We start from the raw sequence: 17,924 nt of genomic DNA on the forward strand, positions 1-17,924 counted from the left end.
TAAAAATCTGCTGAAGTTGTAAACCATAAAAATAAATGCCTTGAATTTACCTTTAAGCGCTCAGTAGTTATTTGATGTTGGGCTATGGTCTTGAGTATGAATCTACTGACTGGATTTCCAAGTTGTCATGGTATGTGATGCATTTCCTACCATTTTTAGTTTTAGGCATTTTTAAATGGGACAAAAATTAGATTCTGCTTTCATTCTTGCTTTTTATTGGTACATAAATTTGTCCACTCTTAGATTTCTCAGCTATACTTCATTTAATCTCATTTTGGCTGGAGAGGGTTTGGGGTTGCAACTAGCTTTTATTAAGTGTTCTTTCTTAATACAGTCAACCTAGCTGTCAAATAAAACCAGTCTTTTACACTCACAGTTCAAGGACTGCTGAATATTTAATTAAATTACATAATTACCTATGTAATACAAACAGATTCGGTGACTACTGCCACTGACTGTAAGCATACAGTTCACCTGATGTGACAGAAGCACATGGGGATATTAGGGAGCAGCCTCCTCCCCCAGCCTTCAGTGCACCATGTCGTAAGTCAGCATTCATTTCCAGCCAGTTTTATCAGGTGGCAATTTGCACCAAACACTATGTATTCTACTTGTGTTACTTCTTTTAATCCACAATCCTAAAATACAGAAATGTTAATGAGAATACTAAAACATGGAGATGTGTCTTGCACTAGGTTACATAGCTAATAAATAAAATGGTCAGGATGAAACCCCCGGCATTCTAACATGTGCTTTACCATTTCATCACAAGTCCAAAGCCCGGGGGTGGGGTGGGGGTGGGTGGGAGTAATTCTCTACAGAGCACTAAGTTCCAGTCTAGTCCACAATCACAAACTGTACCTTTGAAACTTGACCCATAAAGAAGATCAGGGACTCTGAAGCATCAAGTCCATACATTTAGGACTAACCCCAATACTACCTGTATTAATTTCCTATTGCTCTGGTAACAAATTACTACAAACTTAGTGGCTTAAAACAACACTTATCTTATGGTTCTGTAGGCTAGAAGTCTGACACAGGTCTCACTGGGCTAAAATCAAGATGTCAACAGGGCTGTGTTCTTTTCTGGAGGCTCTAGGGAAGAATCCATTTCCTTGCCTTTTCCAGCTTCTAGAGGCCACCATAATCTTTGGCTTGTGACTTAGCTTCCCCTCCATCTTCAAAGCCAGTTACACTGTATCTCCCTGACCAGTAACCATAGTCACATCCCCCTCTGACTCTGAACTTTTCTGCCTCCCTCTTGTACTTTTAAGTACACGGGGCCCACCTGGATAATGCAGGATAACCTTCCTACTTTAATAGAACGATGCTTAGAGCCTTGGGGGGCACAACTCTGGATCCCCCGAAAAATGTGTAGCATTTTATAAGGAAATAAATCATGAGGTATTTCACTTTAAATTCTAAATCATTGGTGCCATCTATATAACACACTGAGTTAACACAAATTACATTTTAAAAGTCATTTATAAGAGGTATCAGCTAAAAATGGCTATAGGAAATTCCTCCTTATTTTGTAATGTCAGTGAGATGGTCAAATAAATGTCAGTACAGTTAATACAAAATCAACAGGTTTGGCACAAATAATTTTTTCAGATACAATGACGGCCTTATAAATATACTTAATACTGTTAGAATTTAACCTCTGGTATTTTTAATTCTGCAGTTTAGCTTCTGTAATAGATGTTTCCAATGACACTTTTCTCAGTAACTGAATTTCCTTTAGATTTTATGCAATGTGTTATGCACGTTTTGCCTTTGTTCTTTATTTTTAAAAATGATGTATCTGAGGACTCACAATTGGTAGTAAAATACAAGTAGAATATCATACTATTTGCTGAAGATCTAACAAATTCCAACAGGAAAGCAGTATAAAATTATTACTAAAAATCCAATGCTTAAAACTTGTCTTAGTTTGAATTTCCGAGAACAATACCAAGGACGGAGATGCAGGTGATTTCTTTGGGAAATAATCTCAGGAAACAGAGTGAGGGAGTGGGGAGAGAGGGGGAGATTGAAAAATGAAGTGTATCTTACTGAGCTGGTTACTGTGGACAGCTGGTACTGACTTCCTCTGAGGAACTATGTGCCTCAGAACTGTCCCTTTGAAGACAGCTGGGGCCTTTATCCACCAGATTACCTCCTCTGTTGGTTTCTGTATCTGTGTTTAATGGGCATTTTCACAAAGTCCTAAAATTTAAAAGTTTGATTTGTAGGAGAAATCAGTGACGACTGAATTGTTTATTAAAACTGTCCTCAAAGTCAATGTAAGTGGATCAACTGTATAATTGTAGATAATTAGATATATTGGAATCCTTTAGTCTTGAATAGTTTGATACATATGATCAGTCTCACCAAACTCCACACACAGGTTCTAACATAGCAGTTTGTATTTGTTATAGAATATATTTGATACTCAATACTATAATAACCAAATTCAAAACACTGAACAAAAAATAGTAATTTTCATGAAAGCTTTCTTTTTAGGACTCCTCCTGAATGTGCTATTTTAAATGACTAAAGGATATTAAAGGGATTGTTTGGATAGAACTATCATTCCCTCCTTTATGGATCATGTTCATCCAGACTAGCCAGACAATGGCTTTATTTCTGACCTGTCTTCCAAGGTTGTTAACCTGTGTGTGGGATAGGCAATGAATTGTCTTTTGTTCCCTGAGATTTTTAAGTTTTTACCTAATACATATTTATTGGAAAACACAAGCAGTCACAGTGGTCACTGCCATTACTGCCTCAACTTAAGCTGCTCTAAGACTGCCACTTCCTTTAAAATTAACTACACTTGAATTCCAAAAAGAGCTATGACTAAACCTTCATGATTTATAAAGGTGGTAAGTTCAACAACAAATTAAAAAGGCAGTATTAATAAACACCACTTAGTGACCATCTTAAATGCTTGGCCCGTTGTTCAGTCACAAACCTGTGAGGTAGATAGAATCTTCTTACAGATACAAGAACTGGATGGCAAAGGCTAAGTAACTTGCTAAGCACCACAGCGCTAGTAAATGTTGAAATGGAGATTTGAAGCCTAGTAGGTCTCATTCCAAATGTTTCTCCACTAACATTAAAAAAAAACATTTGAGTATGTTCTAATGTTTCCGTTTTTACTTTAAAAATGACCAAGACTTTAAGAAATCTAAACAGTGAAATTTTGTTGTCTTTGGTATAAAATATTTCAAAACTAGCATTTGAATAGTCATATAAAACATTACTGCAGGGGTACCTGGGTGGCTCAGTCGTTAAGCGTCTGCCTTCGGCTCAGGTCATGATCCCAGGGTCCTGGGATCGAGCCCCGCATCGGGCTCCCTGCTCAGCGGGAAGCCTGCTTCTCCCTCTCCCACTACCCCCTGCTTGTGTTCCTGCTCTCGCTGTCTCTCTGTCAAATAAATAAATAAAATCTTAAAAAAAAAAACCACCACTGCAGTGATTAATAAAAAACGTTTGCAAAGTTAATCAAGATAAACAATAAACAAATTTGACATTCATTTTTAATTTATTTTAGGTAAAAGGTTAATTATTTAAATTAAAACTTCAGGTTTCTGAACTTAAACGCAGCTCCCTCATCTGACAGAAAACAAGAAAAAGGTATCATTTACAGATAGATCAATCAAAAGACATTTAAAATAATCGACTGAGGAAGACCTAACTTGAAGAGTTGGAAGATTAAAGATACTTCTCTTCATCTTTTAATTAATTTTATTTACTACTGTCTGTCACAGGAGATGAGTATGATGTATGTGCCATTTGTTTGGATGAATATGAAGACGGAGACAAGCTCAGAATTCTTCCTTGTTCCCATGGTATGAATAATTACACACTGCTTTGGATTTATGTGTAATTTATATGTAGGCTCAATATTAGAGGAGACAAAATAGTCATTTAGCATACTATGAGCCAGGTCTTGTAGTAATTAGTGGTGTCATTAAAGGATGGAGGTATATTTATAAAAATTTACAAATTTTTTTGTCCCTACATGATACATATAGATTAGAAGAACATGAATAAAAAACATGGTAAGAAACTAAAAATGTAATGTTCTCAACCACAGTATATTATCTAAAAGATGTGTATTTTGCTTCAACAGCTTACCACTGCAAGTGTGTAGACCCCTGGCTAACTAAAACCAAAAAAACCTGTCCCGTCTGCAAGCAAAAAGTTGTTCCTTCTCAAGGCGATTCAGACTCTGACACAGACAGTAGTCAAGAAGAAAATGAAGTGTCAGAACATACCCCTTTACTTAGACCTTTGGCTTCTGTCAGCACCCAGTCATTTGGGGCTTTGTCGGAATCCCGCTCACATCAGAACATGACAGAATCTTCAGACTATGAAGATGATGACAATGAAGATACCGACAGTAGTGATGCAGAAAACGAAGTTAGTGCACATAGTGTTGTAGTCCAGCTGCAGCCTAATGGTGAACGGGATTACAACATAGCAAATACTGTTTGACCTTCAGAGGGTGATTGGGTTATTTCCTAAAAAATGTTTATTTAGGTATATAATTTGATTTTTTTGCTCCCTTCAGAGATTCCTGTAGAGATAACTTATTTTTTAGTATTCTACAGTTTAATTAGATTACTGAAACAGGTGTTTTTGATCTGGCATTTATCTGCAGGAGTGTACTTCATTTCACTGATAACTAGTAATAGGCTGGTGCTGTAACTCAAGCATCAAATCAGCTCTTCTTTTGGAATGAAATATAGCCAAAATATTTTTTTAAATTCCTCGGTATAGCTTGCAGTTAAGACCAAGATCACAGTATGCAAATGTTTCGTGTTTTACACACAAGGTCAGTGCTGTGGCCACCTAGCATGAGCTAAGCCAACTCCCATTTGCATAAAGTTTACCTAGAGTTGTTGAGTTGGAATATATTTGTTCTGGAATATATTTGTCCCCTAAATTGCCATTACTCATGAGAGGTGACAATTTAGCATTTTTCCTTCTATCAGCACCACAAAGAAACTCAGAGCTGTCTTTTTCCTTTCTATTCCCAAGTAGTCTTATCCTTATAGGAATGGTCTGTACTAGTGCAGATTTCATAGGGTTTTTTTTTTCCCCTCAAAGTTTTAAATACTATATAGTGTTATGTATGAATTTGATTCATCAGCTAAATTAACATGTCTCTGGACTTAACTTACTGAATTTCAGTATCCTTAAGGGTTTTGTGTTATGATCAAAGCAAAAAGAAAATGCTGTATAAAAATACCAAACTTCAGCAACTGTTAATACTCAGATCATATACCTCTTAACAAAGAGCATCTTATGCTAATTAGCCCTGCTAAACTATGTACAGAGGAAATTGTTCAAGTATTGGATTTGAAAATAATTGCTTATGTTTAACAGAACTAATGATGTATTTAAACAATGTATTATGAAGAGTTAAATTATATTATACATCACTGTAACTATGTAGAAAATATACTTATGTATAATCAAAATGCTAAGAGTTTTTATATGGCCTTGTATGAAGGGAGTTTGAATGTTAATAAACACATGTTTTCCACTTTAAGAACTGGCAAAACATTTGTTCTGCTGTACTATTACCCAGATTAGCCTCATTTATATGCACATATAGGTATATGTGCTATAAAGGTATAATAGTTAAGGTAATGTAGGTCATGTAAAACCACCACCTTAGAATTTTATACAAGGTAACTACTGCTCACAACCAATTAGGTAATCCCCCAAAAGTTAAAACCGCAGCCAAAATCCCAACAATAATGTACATTGTGGTACCCTGGTGTAATTATGGTACATCCTTACATCAGACTTCTATACAGCCTTGAAAGAATAAAGTTAATATCCAGACGGCGCTACATTGACTGGGAATTTTTAGTCAACAAGAGCATATTAGAGAATAGTTAAGTACATGATGTATAGAGTCTTCTGTTGTAAAAAGAGAAAAATTTATTTTTAAAAGAAATGTAACACTATTGAGGAAATTTTACTTTCTGAAAAAAAATTTTATAATCATCAAAAAAAGGTATTTACACTTAGGAAAATAAAAGGTTGAATTCAGTATCCACTGTCTGTCACCAGGTTGTCCCCTCCCCCAACCTCCTTATAAAAAATCACACACAGGCCTGAGAAACAGGTCATCAGTTTACTATGGTAGTGAAGCAGACTCTGGAATTGGATGTACTTACACAGCCCTAACCTTTGCAGACCTGGGTGGTCATTTGTACAATTTCATTTAACCTAAGGTAGGGTATGAAGACAGAACACTCAGTACCTGCCACATAAATACAAAGTAATAGCTTTTATAATTAAGGTAAATAATTAAACACATCATACCTAAACCCTTTTTTTTTTTTAAAGGGCAAAGTTAAAGGTCACTATAACATGTATTAAATGTATCTCCTCAGTCCTCAATCTATAAATCAGATCAAGGTCTTGGGTTCCTTTAAATTTAAGTATTAGAGGAGTTTTTCTGAGGCAAAACTGCCCCCCCCTTTAAACTCCAAACTGTTACTTTTAGTTGTATTAAAAAAAAAAAAATCCCAACATATATATATATATATATATATAAACACTAATATTCGGTTGAAATCTTTTATAATTTCTTCATGGTGTAACTATACAGCTTTTTAAATAGGACATTAAATAAAATTAAAATCTAATCTCCATTAAAAAATACTTTCCTAATTTAAAACCTTTCTGATATGAAAGTAGTCACATGGAAACTTACCCCAGAGACGAATTTATCTTGATATTTTGCCTTCAGAAATACCTATGTAAAATACATGTATATATTATACACTATGTATTTATACTGTATGCAACATCTGTTCATTACCTCATTATTTAACATTTACTGGTGAGCATTTTCTCATGTTATTCAATGACTATTTATTCTCTGGACATACAGTAATTCATTCAACCCATAATCCTCAAAGTTGAATCTTGTAGTGTTCCAAGTTTAGATATTTTAAGTAATGTGGTATGATCACATTCTGGTATGCAAATGTGTTTCGCCCCATTTCCTTAGGTTAAATTGCTAGAACTAAGTATAAAACAGTTACCTACATATATTTTCATTAAGTGTTTTTTGTGGATAGGGGGCCTATAGCTAGTTTCATTATTTCATTAAATACTAGTGTTATAGTTGCCCTCTACCATCTTCTACTCCCCTATCCACACTCCCAAACACACACTTTTCACTTAGAGGTTCCTTAAGGGCTTCACAAATTCGGTCACTGCCTTCTAATCAGTTACCCTAACAGTTCTTTACAGCTGAAGTGCGAATGTATATTATTACTGTAAAATCTCAAATCATCACAACCCAACCACCAAATTTTCATTTGACTAACCTTTTATTCGTAACTGGGTTCTTAACAGGTCAGGAAGTTGGAAGTTTTTTTTCAATTTCGAAGGTACGTCCAACTACCAAAGTAGCCCCCAATTCCTTATCTTCCATACTTTTACATCCCTGTCTGTACTAATTCAGAACTAATGCCTGACAACACTGGCAAAAAAATTTGTTATGCACAGTACATTTTAATAAGGTGGAGATTCCCATTCCCTAACCCACTGTTTCTCAAAGGGTAACATATAGACCACTTAAAGTGAATCAGACTGACCTGCTGATTATTTCTAAAGGGACTTCTGAAGGAGCTTATGGAATCCCATCTTCTAGGGTGAAAATCCAGAGCCCAGAATCTGCATTACAATCAGCTTCCCAGTTTTGCTTAGACCCACCAACTTTTGAGCACTCCTGCTCTAAGCTTCTGCCTCACAGTTCATAAAGAGTATTAAACTAACATTTACTAAACTATTGAATATATCCCAGAGACCTTATGACTTCTGGAATTAAACTTGACTCTTACATAGTCAGAGCTAATAGGTCACTCCAGAGAAACTCCAGGGAATATCCCACTTTTCTTACATGCTGCCTAAGGAACATCTTCTCTTATGTGAGAGTCCCAGCTGGTTGACTTCAGCATGCCAATATAGCTTCCAAATCTAAAGTCACACGATAGTTCAACACAGAAGAATCTACAATGCAGAAACCCTTCTTGGTATTGGGCTCCTTATTGCTCACTAGATTTCACAGCTAGAGACCAGCTACAAGAGAAAATAATTTCTAGTGGATAAGTCAGTTCCACTGTTTTCCAGTTTTCCTCACCAAAGATGAGCCCAAAATGACTTTTAAAAGCCTTTTTAAAAAACAGAAAAAGCCCATTAAAAAGAAATTCCCAGGCACTCATTTTATTTATAATAAATACTACAGGATATGGAATAGGCCATGAGCTCAATTTTAAGATTTTATGCTTGCAACAGAGCCTGGCCTATTCTGTATAGTCCAATGTGTCAAAAATCAACTGTAACAGTAAGACAATTACATAAACAACAGGAGTCTAGAGTATTTGGTTGGAATAAATTTATTTCATCTGTCTGTAAACAAGGTGTTTAATAGTTATGGCATTTTTTTAAATGCATATTAAATCAGATGAGTTAGACTGTATCCCGGATGTAACAAAGTGCAGGGAAAGAAATGGACAAATCAGCAACAAGATTTGTTTTTAAATCTGTACATTATCCACAAGGCCCAAACAATAGAAGCAAATACTAGAATGTCCCTAAAGTAGTGCCATTCGAAAGAAACCTTTAATAGGTCAGTTAAAATCCATCTCACAATAGCAACAGTTCATTTTAACAATAGTATGGCACAGAACACATATGAAAAAAATTCATCACAAGACAGCCAAGTCCACAATAATGCAACTTCATATAAAAACTCAAGCTGCAAATAAAAATTGGTCCTATGAAGAACAAACTGGACACACTCCAGATGGTTATGTTGGGATACCTAATGTCCATAATGGCAGCCTTTTACAATTTTACTAAAGAGTAGAGCTGGTGTGCAAAGAAAGAGACAGGAACACAAATCTGAGCTACTGCAATGATGGAATGTCCCTGGGAATTCGATCTGTATGGTTACTGTAAGGTCATGGGAGGAAGTGCCTTTTGCTCTTCGTTTTGCAGTTGCTCTCTTCACATATCCTATAGACAGAAGGTCTGTCTCTACTCAAGTGCAACAATACTGAAAGCAAACTACTGCAGCTCTCAATAGCTCATCAACAAAAGGGATTATTACTTGGTTAAATAAACCAGGCACTGCATAAAAGATGGAAGCAAACCAAATACCTATATGCAAAGGGAAAGGGTGGGAAAAGAGGAGTGAAGGAAAGATGCATGCACTTTTTCCTCCCAACCATGCGCTACAAAAGGAAGACTAAATGAGCTAAGTAAATGCTCAAAGTGCTGAAAGACATTGATCAAATTAGAGATTGTACAACCGGCACCTTGCTTAATATTAACTTATTTTAGTTATCAATATCCCATTAATTGCTAAGACAAAGTGATGCCCAACTTGGCATGCCCCCTCCCCCCAAATTTCAAGGTATCATGCAAATCATTATTGTGCTGCAATTATGTTGCCAGATAAGGGTTGGTTACATACAGTGGTTAACATACAAATGATCCATTGGGCAAACAGGAATCATGACATTAGAAAATAGGTAAAGAAAAATTAGCTACCATGTATAGTCTGGTAGCACTGTGACCGTAATTGGGGTGGTGATGAAGACAGTTGCTAGGTAGATGGGGAGAGGCTGCTTACACATCAGACCTCCTCAGGTATAAAGCGAGTTCATATGCTTTCTTGTTAAGTGTGCCTCCGTGGACACCTTCCTTTCCCATGACTATAACCAATGCTGGAGTACACAGGGAAACAAAACAAAAGTGAACAGAATTATTTAAGGGGGGGGAGGGCAGAAAGAAAGACACCTTTCCCCACCAACAAAGGGATACAAAGGAGACACAGGTTCATACCCCATCACCCTGCATTGCTAATAAAATTTCCAGAATTAAGACTCAAGCTTACAGCTAGGAAAGTTTAAGAGCAATTTTCCCCTAATACTTAACAGTCTGCCTAGCAGCTAGAACCCAGAGTCTCTCAAGTATTTTGCCATTGAGTATGCCTTCTTATTCAATCCGCCTCCATGGACCCCTTCTTTTCCCATTACAAAGACCAAGACTGAAAGAGAAAGAAGAAAAGTGTTTCAAAAGAAGTGTTAATCAAGAAAGTCACATAAGTTTTTAGCAGACAGAACCCCGATTAATAAGTTAACATTAAGTTAGTTTTCCGCGAACTGTCAAGCACTGAAGTCAACTAGGTCTCCAAAAGGAGAACTTTCAAACTAGAAATATGCTGAAAACACTATAAACTGCATCCTGGAAGCCCAATCAGTGCAGCTGCAGCACTCCATAAAAATATCTTTACCCTAGCTAGGAAAAAAGAAGTATGATCGTTTATCTTCTAGGGCAAAAAACTGGTTAGTTATGACAAATTATTAGACTGGCCCCCAAAATATAAACTTACAAAACTTAGGTGATTATTTACAAAATTCTCCCCAACTTTAACAGGCTTAAGTACAAACTATTATGTCTTACCAGTGAGACTCAATGTGTCTATTAATTCCAGAGGAAAACCAAGACCAAATTTTAAAGAGCATTTTCAGTGCCATTCAGAAAAGTCCAAATAAAAAGTACTTAAGGCTTGTGCTTAATTGACATCCTCGCTGTGCTTTGTTTTTAAGTGAGTCTGAAATCCTGAAACAGGATTACTATTTCCAACAACAGGTTCTTCTATGATGCAATTCAGAGGTTAGCCCCAAAATACACATGTATGGCTGATTTTATACTTGCTACCACTAGATGTCAGTAGTGCTGTATAGCATGAAAATCTTACTCTAGTTTTATGTCACACGGGTTAATACTTCTTTTGAACATATTTATCTGAACTCAGCTAATATTTGGAGATGTGTCTACTATTTCAGTTAGCTAATTTTCCTACAGAAAAATACTCATATGCATCAACTCACATCAAAGTAAGAGTCACCTCCAGGATAATCACAAGGGAGTTGGCAGAACCACTGCAGTAAATGACAGCTCAGAGGAGCTTCAAGTTCATTCACATGGTAGATTTGGTCTTAAAATCAGCTGTGCCAAGCCGGGTATCTGAGGCTACAGAGCCCTCTTAATTTACAAAATATTTACAAAGGATAATACATTTAAATGTATTTGTAAATCAATTAGATATCATAATAAACCTCAATCTTGAAGTTTTTTTGCAAAAAAGTAGTGAGACTTATTTAGGTTAGTAAGAATTTCTGCAATGTTGACAACAGTCAGGAAACACCAAAACTTCTGGACCAAGTGTATACATGAAATATAATTTCCTACTTTCAAATCTAAATTTCACAGGCACACTTAGTCTTTGAAAATACTTTAGTGAACAGGTGGCTTACTACAAAACCTTATTCTAATTATTTCTCTCTTCCCCTTCCCTAACAGTATTTCTAACAGAAAACTGAGCAAATGTTCATTTTTCCTTCTTTATGCTGAGCAGTGAATAATTAAAATGCAAGAAAGGGAAGAGATGCAAAGGTGAAAGACTTTTCAAAAGGACTAAAGTAACCAAACAATATGAACGATTTAACATATGTGAATAATATGTGAATCTGTTTTTTAGTAAAGTCAGGCTCTCACAGACTAGGCTGTGTATGCAGCTGATGTAGAGTTGGTAAATCTAAAGCAAAGCAGTGCCTCCCTTCAGTGCTGGGCAGTTCACAAAAACCACCTTAATAGCCATTATGGACTAACACTTTAATTCAAAATGTTAAAGAAACCGCTTAATAAGTTGTAATGTAGCGTGCAACTTTTAACCAAAAGAGTACTCTGCTTACCTCTACCAGCTCTGCCGACAGCAACGTTGTATGTTGGCTCCCCACCTTGACTCTTTGTCCGGATGTCCATTGTGCAGTCACCATCGACATATAGGCTATCTCTGATCACGGAGCACTTCTTTGCGCCAAGAGTCAAACCGTTGGTAAAGAAACCTTCCCGGTCTTTTCCTACAATCATATCTATTTCTACTGGCTGCCCCCGCCAAAACAAAACAAAACAGAAAAGAAAAGAAAGGAAAAAGCATTAAGTTGTAATTCTTTTCATGCCTCCCTATCAGTGGAAAAACTGTATGCCAAGTTTGTATTGTACTAGAAGACATGCACATTTCACTAATGTAAAATCAAGTTTCAGTCTTTCTAAAGAATTAATCTTATATGACTACATGTTTTGTATCACTTCATTTCACAGTTAACTGTGGACTAACTAAAGACCAGTCTATGCAAAGAATCTATGTAGTTGATAGTTCACACTAAATAAACTGCAAATTTAACAGTTTATAAACTGTTTCAAGGTCAGGGGGTACCTGAAGTGCTTATGTAATGGTAAAGATCCACCCATAAACTCTTCTAACAACTGCTTGCCTGTCACCCTGAGTCACATTACAGTTATGCTGCAAACTTAAAGTTGCTTGAAAGTCTCCTGAAAAAATGCCTATACTTAACACACCTGTTCACTTCTACTCTGCTTTGAATAGCTTGAAATATCCCCCATAATATGAACTTCAAACCCTAGACCTCAACACATTCCCAAATTCATATCTCCCTCCTATTTTCCTAGCCACTCTCTTTTTTTCCTCTCCAACTTCCCTTCCCCTCCCACCTCAGTAATCAGTTTTCTTTCTGGGCAAATGCAGAGGATTCTGTTGGTGGCACTGCAGTAGACAACGGTAAAAAACAAAACAAAACAAAAAACAAAACAAAAACCCAGAGAAAATGGAGACTGGGAAAGAAACTGAGGTAGTCACCAGAACCGGAAAGGAGAAAACGTGCATTCTAACATTCCCTGAATAAGAAGGAAGGCGTCGCCCCCATCAGAACTGCAGAGTCATAGCAGGCCCCAGCCATTTCCAAGCACACTCCCGCAATCTTCCCAGCCAGACAGCGGGAACTCACACAAAGACAAGAGGACTGCAGGAAAAAAGTTGATCGCCAGACAGATGCCAATTCTCTATAATAACTAGTTCACTGCGGTTATAGGAGACCTTAAAGTACTAGTATCAAGGACTGAGTTCTACACAGATCTTAAGCCATGTTTAGTAGTACAGAATAATTAGTAGCACTCATAATAGGGGGCCTGAATTTTGGCGTTTGATGGGAGGGGAGCGTGGGGCCAAGAAATTAAGGGAATGCCCCTGTATTTGACACAATCGTCAAGAAAGAGGCAGAAAGAGGCAAACAATAAAGCAGCACTGGAGGCTTAGTAACAATTATCCCCCAAACATGTGGCAACCAAGTCAAAACCAGCAGGTCACAAGAAAATCAGGCACTGTAAAGCATAAATCTGCATTAGTTCCTTTACTATCTTCACTAAAGAGGGAGGGACTTGGAAAAGTAAAGTGTCCCCTCGGTTTTCACAGATTGCAAGCTCCATAAAAGCACCCCCTTTTTTAGAGCTATGTTGCGTAATTGGGGATAACGGTATATCGATGAATCTCCATAGGAGGAGAGAAATCAATGGCAGTTCGCCATCTTGGAGAATTAAAAAAAAAAAAAAAATCCTACGGAGCCAGAGCTGAAGTCGAGATTCACTAATCTACCTACGTTGTCGGCGTACATTTCTCTCAAGCCCCAAAGGCCTGGACACCCGCAAACCTACGCAAAGTCGCTGCGAGGATCCGGGGGCCGGGCAGCCGCCGCCTCCCACAGCCCGCGGCGCGGGCGGCGCGCTGTCCGCGGAGCGAGGGGCAGCCCGGCCGCCGGAGGACCCCCGCCCGGGCCACGCGCGCCCCGGCCCGGTCCCTCCAACCCCGCTTGCACCCCGGCACATGCAAAGCAAACCTTAGGGCTTGCAGAAGACCACAGAGAGCCGCGCGAGGGGGAAAAAAAGCCGGCCCCCCCAACCGGTGCGCCCCCTCCCCCCGCCTCACGGACTGACACTGGAAACGCCGGGGGCCGCCGAGGCAGTTAGGGAGCCAGGGAGCCAGGGAGCCAGGCGGCCGCCCCCGCCGGGTCAGCGCAGCCCCGGGCAAGGGGGCGTCCCCGAGCCTCGGCCTCCCCGCCAGCCCCCCAGCCGCATCCTCGGCGCCGGCCGCCTACCACACCTGCCCGCGCGGCCCTCCGTGCCCCACAGCCGGCCGGCCCCGCTCGGGTCCGGGGACGGGAACCCAGACCGCCGCCGGTCCTCACCGTAATGCTCTGGAAGACGCCCCCGGCCGTGGCTGCCCAGACGTATTTGGCGTCGCAATAGCCGACAATGGCGGCCTCCTGGCAGCAGCCATCGCACATCAGGTTATCCACGTAGCTCTGCCAACCGGCCATCTTCGAGCCCTTCGCACTGCAGCGGGGACGGCGAGGAGCAGCAGGCGCGGCGGCGGCGGCGGCGGCGGCGGCGGCGGCGGGCGGCGGCGGCGCGGGGGGAGGCGGGGCGGGGGCGGGGAGGAGGCGGCTCTGCGCAGGCACCGACCGCCCCCCTCCCCGAGGAGCTGCGGAGGGAGGACGCGGGGACGGCGATGAGGGACAAGCCGCCGAGGTCGCCCGCCTGCCTGCCTGCCCGCCCGCCCGCAGCCGCGGGGCTAACCACCAGCGGGAGGCTGCGAACGGCTGTGTTGGCGGCGACGGCGCTATCGGCGGCTGCTCCTCACCGCGGCCCCTTTCAGTTCTCCGCGGCCACGGCGGGGCGGGCGTGCGCGCGCTCGTGCGTGCGATCCTTCCGCGGCGCCCCGACTCGAAGGGTCCCGGGCAGGGAGGGGGAGACTGAGGCGGGGGCGCGGAGGGATACCGCGCTGGGACAATCACGGCCGCCACGTGCGCCAGAGAGGGCCGGGTGCGGTGGGGTCGCTGGGGGCGGCTGCCCGAGGCCCGCCGAGGGGCGCTTCCTCCGTCGCGTTCGGCACCCCAGGGACGGGGGTGTCTGAGACGCCTCCAGTGCCCGCGGCCCGGTCGTGATGCGCCTCTTTTCTGCGTCCGGCGGCTGGGGGTGCGGAATCTTGAGCCTTGGTGGTGGCTTGCCGAGTTGCCCTGGTGACGGGATGTGGAGCGTTTACTCCTGTTTGTGGTGGGGGTGGCAGTGGCAAGGTCGCCCACGCTCATCGCGGGCGTCCTCAGTGGCACCTTCTTCCCTGGAGCCCCCCGCCCTTTGGCGGTACAGGCAGCCGAGAGGGCGCGTCCCGGCAGCCTGAAATCTGAGCTGGCGTTTGGGGCTCTCAGGAACATTTCTGAGCTTTGCCGGTCTTTCATTGTTGCCTCATTTGGGTACCAGGGCCTCGCATTCTCTGGATTCTTTGACAGTAAGAACCCCCTTAAGATTGCTAATCACCTGCGGCTAAATTGCTCTTAAATTCCGAACAAAACCAATAGCGACCTACGTAAACTATTTGTTGGCTAACTGGGAAAGTTACTGGCGGGTCAAAGAAATCGCTGAAAATACAGAGTGCAAGACCTAAGAAAGGGTTCCCCGGATGAATATAGTATAGTAATTATTTTTGCTATTCAAAGGTAAAATAATTGCAGGACCCAGGTCTGAAAATGGCTTGTATTTACAGGGTGGAGTCCCTGTGATTCTCTCATCTCTTTAGTAACCTCTGGGTGCTTTGACTAGACAAGGAATTAGGAGACGACCTACAACAGTTTTAATTTTAGGTGAACAAAAATGATCTGCCAATCAAGGAAAGGAAGAAAGCTCATTTAAAACGTTGAAAAGTTAATTTCAAATTTAAAGTTATCGCGTAAGGTCACGATTTGTGACACAGCTGTAGCTCATGAAAAGACAAAAATGTTAAGCAATTTAATTGGCTCTGAAGTTTTTATTTTTTCTGCTGTTTGCTTTTATATTTTTTTCTGCTGAAATCAGCTTCTGCAAGGGAGGGGAGGAAAGCACAGTAGGAGAACCCCCAAGTCAGGAACCTGTCAGATTGAGACAATGTGTTTTCTCATGTTCTGATGATACAGAATACCTATGTGGTATAAAATGTGTGCCAAAAATTGTTTCATTTTTGCAGGTGTGCCTCCCACCTGATCTAGTTACACTTATTGGTTTATTACTTTACCTCTTTGTAGTGGTTTTTGATGGTTTTAATCCTTCAATCTTAGCAGTTTATCACCTTAAAAGTTAATAATACAGTGTATTGATAGCACTGAATATGGTCACTTTGTGAGAATTCATCAAGCTGTACAGTTATGATTTGTGCTTTTAGTATGCATGTTATAATTTAATAAATTTAAACAGGAAAGATGAGAGAAAATAAAGATAAAATAATTTAAATAATTATTTTGCAAATAATTGCAAATAACATTGCAATTGAATGTTATTTATTAATCTACTCTGAGTTTTTGAGATTTCATTTCCAGACTATTATTGCAAAGAGTTGGAAATAACTGCATCCATTTTTATTCTTTTGTTGTCTTTAAACAGCAAAAGGATTAGACCAACTGAATATTCTGGATATTCAAATTCCGAAAGGTTCTAAAAAGATTCTCAAACATATCTATTGGGTAATACGTTCTGAAGAATTTAGAATTTCTAACATTTTTCCATATTTTTCAAATTTGATACACTTCAACATTAGCATTTTACTTTTTCAACATAGTGTTACTACTTTCCCAGAATAGCATCCAGTAAAATTTAAACTATGAAAAACATATTTTGTGTAATAGATTAAATGAGGCTTTACTGTTTAGATTTTTAGATAATATTTTCAAAGGAATCTATTTACTGTCTGCTTTTTAGTACAGACAGTCCCCTACCTACTAGGGTTCAATTTATTATTTTCCAACTTTTCCATGATGTAAAAGCCATAGGCATTCAGTAGAAACTGTACTTCAGATTTTAAATTTTGATCTTTTCCCGGGTTAGTGGTATGCAGTGTGATACTGGTGATGCTGGGCAGCCAGTCAGCAGTCAGCTCCCAGTCAGCCCCACAATCACAAGAGTAAACAACTGATACAACCATTCTATTTTTCACTTTCAGTATTCAATAAACTACATGAGGTATTCCACACTTCATTATAAAATAGGCTTTGTGTTAGATGCTTTTGCCCAACTGTAGGCTAATGCAAGTGTTCTGACCACATTTGAGGTAGCGAGGCTAAGCTATGACGTTTCTAAGTTAGGTATATTAAATGCACTGTCCGCTTAGGATATTTTCAGTTTACAATGGGGTTTATCAGGGTGTAATCCCATTGTAAACTGAGCAAGATCTGTACTATTATAAAATAATCCTGTGCCTATTTTCTTTAGAACCAGCTTCCTAGCATGCTGTCTTACTTTCTATTTGTATACAAGGATCTGTTACTATTTCATATAACTTTCATACCACACACATTTCAAAAGACATAAATAGAGGCTAAACACTGAGTTTTAGGAATAGCAATGCGTTAAGTCCAAAGAAGTATCAATATGAAAAAAAGAATTAACAATTTGTATCTTTCTCTAGGTTTGTGTGTGTGTGTGTGTGTGTGTGTTTTGTTTTGTTTTTTCAGGGTAACTGATCCCTACAGCGATAATACCAAAGTCTGGGCAGAAGTAGAGAAAAATCATAGCTCTGTTGATACAGATATCCAGAATGATACAGCCTTTAACAATCAGTGGTGGCATATTTAAATTAGGAGTGAGTTATTATGCATTCTTTCCAAAATTCTTATTTAGGAAAACAGAAACTATGTGGTAAATCAGATTCTTTAATGTATCAGTCAAGGAATGTCTGAGCTCTTTAAGTCCATGAGTAAATCATTTGACATTTTAGTAAAAATACAAAGAAAAAGGAGTTAAGTTGTGTTATAATGTATTCACCCTGTCAAACATTAGTATAGACTAAAACTACATAATTACCCCAAATATAGTAAAATGACAATTAACTAAGCCCACCCCAAACCCTCAATTAACTAAAATTTCACCTCCATATTTATTTTTTGGAAAAAGTGTTTTAATTGTAAAAGTAATTATCAAAACAATAAAATTTAGAAAAATGGAGAAAAATCACA

At 39.6% G+C, this 17,924-nt stretch overlaps 2 protein-coding genes across 8 annotated transcripts in view; one reads left to right on the forward strand and one right to left on the reverse strand.

Annotated features, from left to right (window-relative positions):
* The window catches only part of RNF13 (ring finger protein 13), a 155,531-nt gene extending 149,986 nt beyond the window's left edge, over positions 1-5,545 (forward strand). For all 6 annotated transcript variants that reach the window (XM_034996867.1, XM_034996876.1, XM_034996858.1 and 3 more), the window contains 2 exons: positions 3,756-3,836; positions 4,121-5,545. In XM_034996867.1, coding sequence (XP_034852758.1) covers positions 3,756-3,836; positions 4,121-4,485 — 446 coding nt within the window. In that variant the 3' untranslated portion in view covers positions 4,486-5,545. The remainder of the gene's footprint in view (positions 1-3,755; positions 3,837-4,120) is intronic.
* Positions 5,546-8,399: 2,854 nt separating this feature from the next.
* Positions 8,400-14,367, reverse strand: PFN2 (profilin 2). 2 transcript variants are annotated; one of them, XM_034996913.1, is made up of 3 exons: positions 14,133-14,367; positions 11,787-11,979; positions 8,400-10,075 (listed from the first exon to the last, which is right to left on the reverse strand). In XM_034996913.1, the coding sequence occupies exons 1-3, from the start codon at positions 14,262-14,264 to the stop codon at positions 9,978-9,980; spliced, it is 423 nt and encodes a 140-aa protein (XP_034852804.1). In that variant the 5' UTR covers positions 14,265-14,367; the 3' UTR covers positions 8,400-9,977. The 2 variants fall into 2 exon arrangements, with proteins under 2 accessions (XP_034852804.1, XP_034852811.1); XM_034996920.1 differs by having other exon boundaries at positions 8,400-9,752; positions 14,133-14,348.
* Positions 14,368-17,924: the final 3,557 nt, after the last annotated feature.

The sequence above is a fragment of the Mirounga leonina genome, unplaced genomic scaffold, assembly GCF_011800145.1.
Source record: "Mirounga leonina isolate KUSES-001 unplaced genomic scaffold, KU_Mleo_1.0 Mir_115, whole genome shotgun sequence".
Classification (NCBI taxonomy): Eukaryota; Metazoa; Chordata; class Mammalia; order Carnivora; family Phocidae; genus Mirounga; species Mirounga leonina.

Coding starts and splice junctions, on each gene's coding strand:
- PFN2 (XM_034996913.1), bottom strand. CDS start 14,264: ATGGCCGGTTGGCAGAGCTACGTGGATAACCTGATGTGCGATGGCTGC. Junction 11,980..14,132: donor GCGTCTTCCAGAGCATTACG/GTGAGGACCGGC, acceptor TGGCGGGGGCAG/CCAGTAGAAATAGATATGAT. Junction 10,076..11,786: donor TGTCGGCAGAGCTGGTAGAG/GTAAGCAGAGTA, acceptor TTTCTCTTTCAG/TCTTGGTCTTTGTAATGGGA.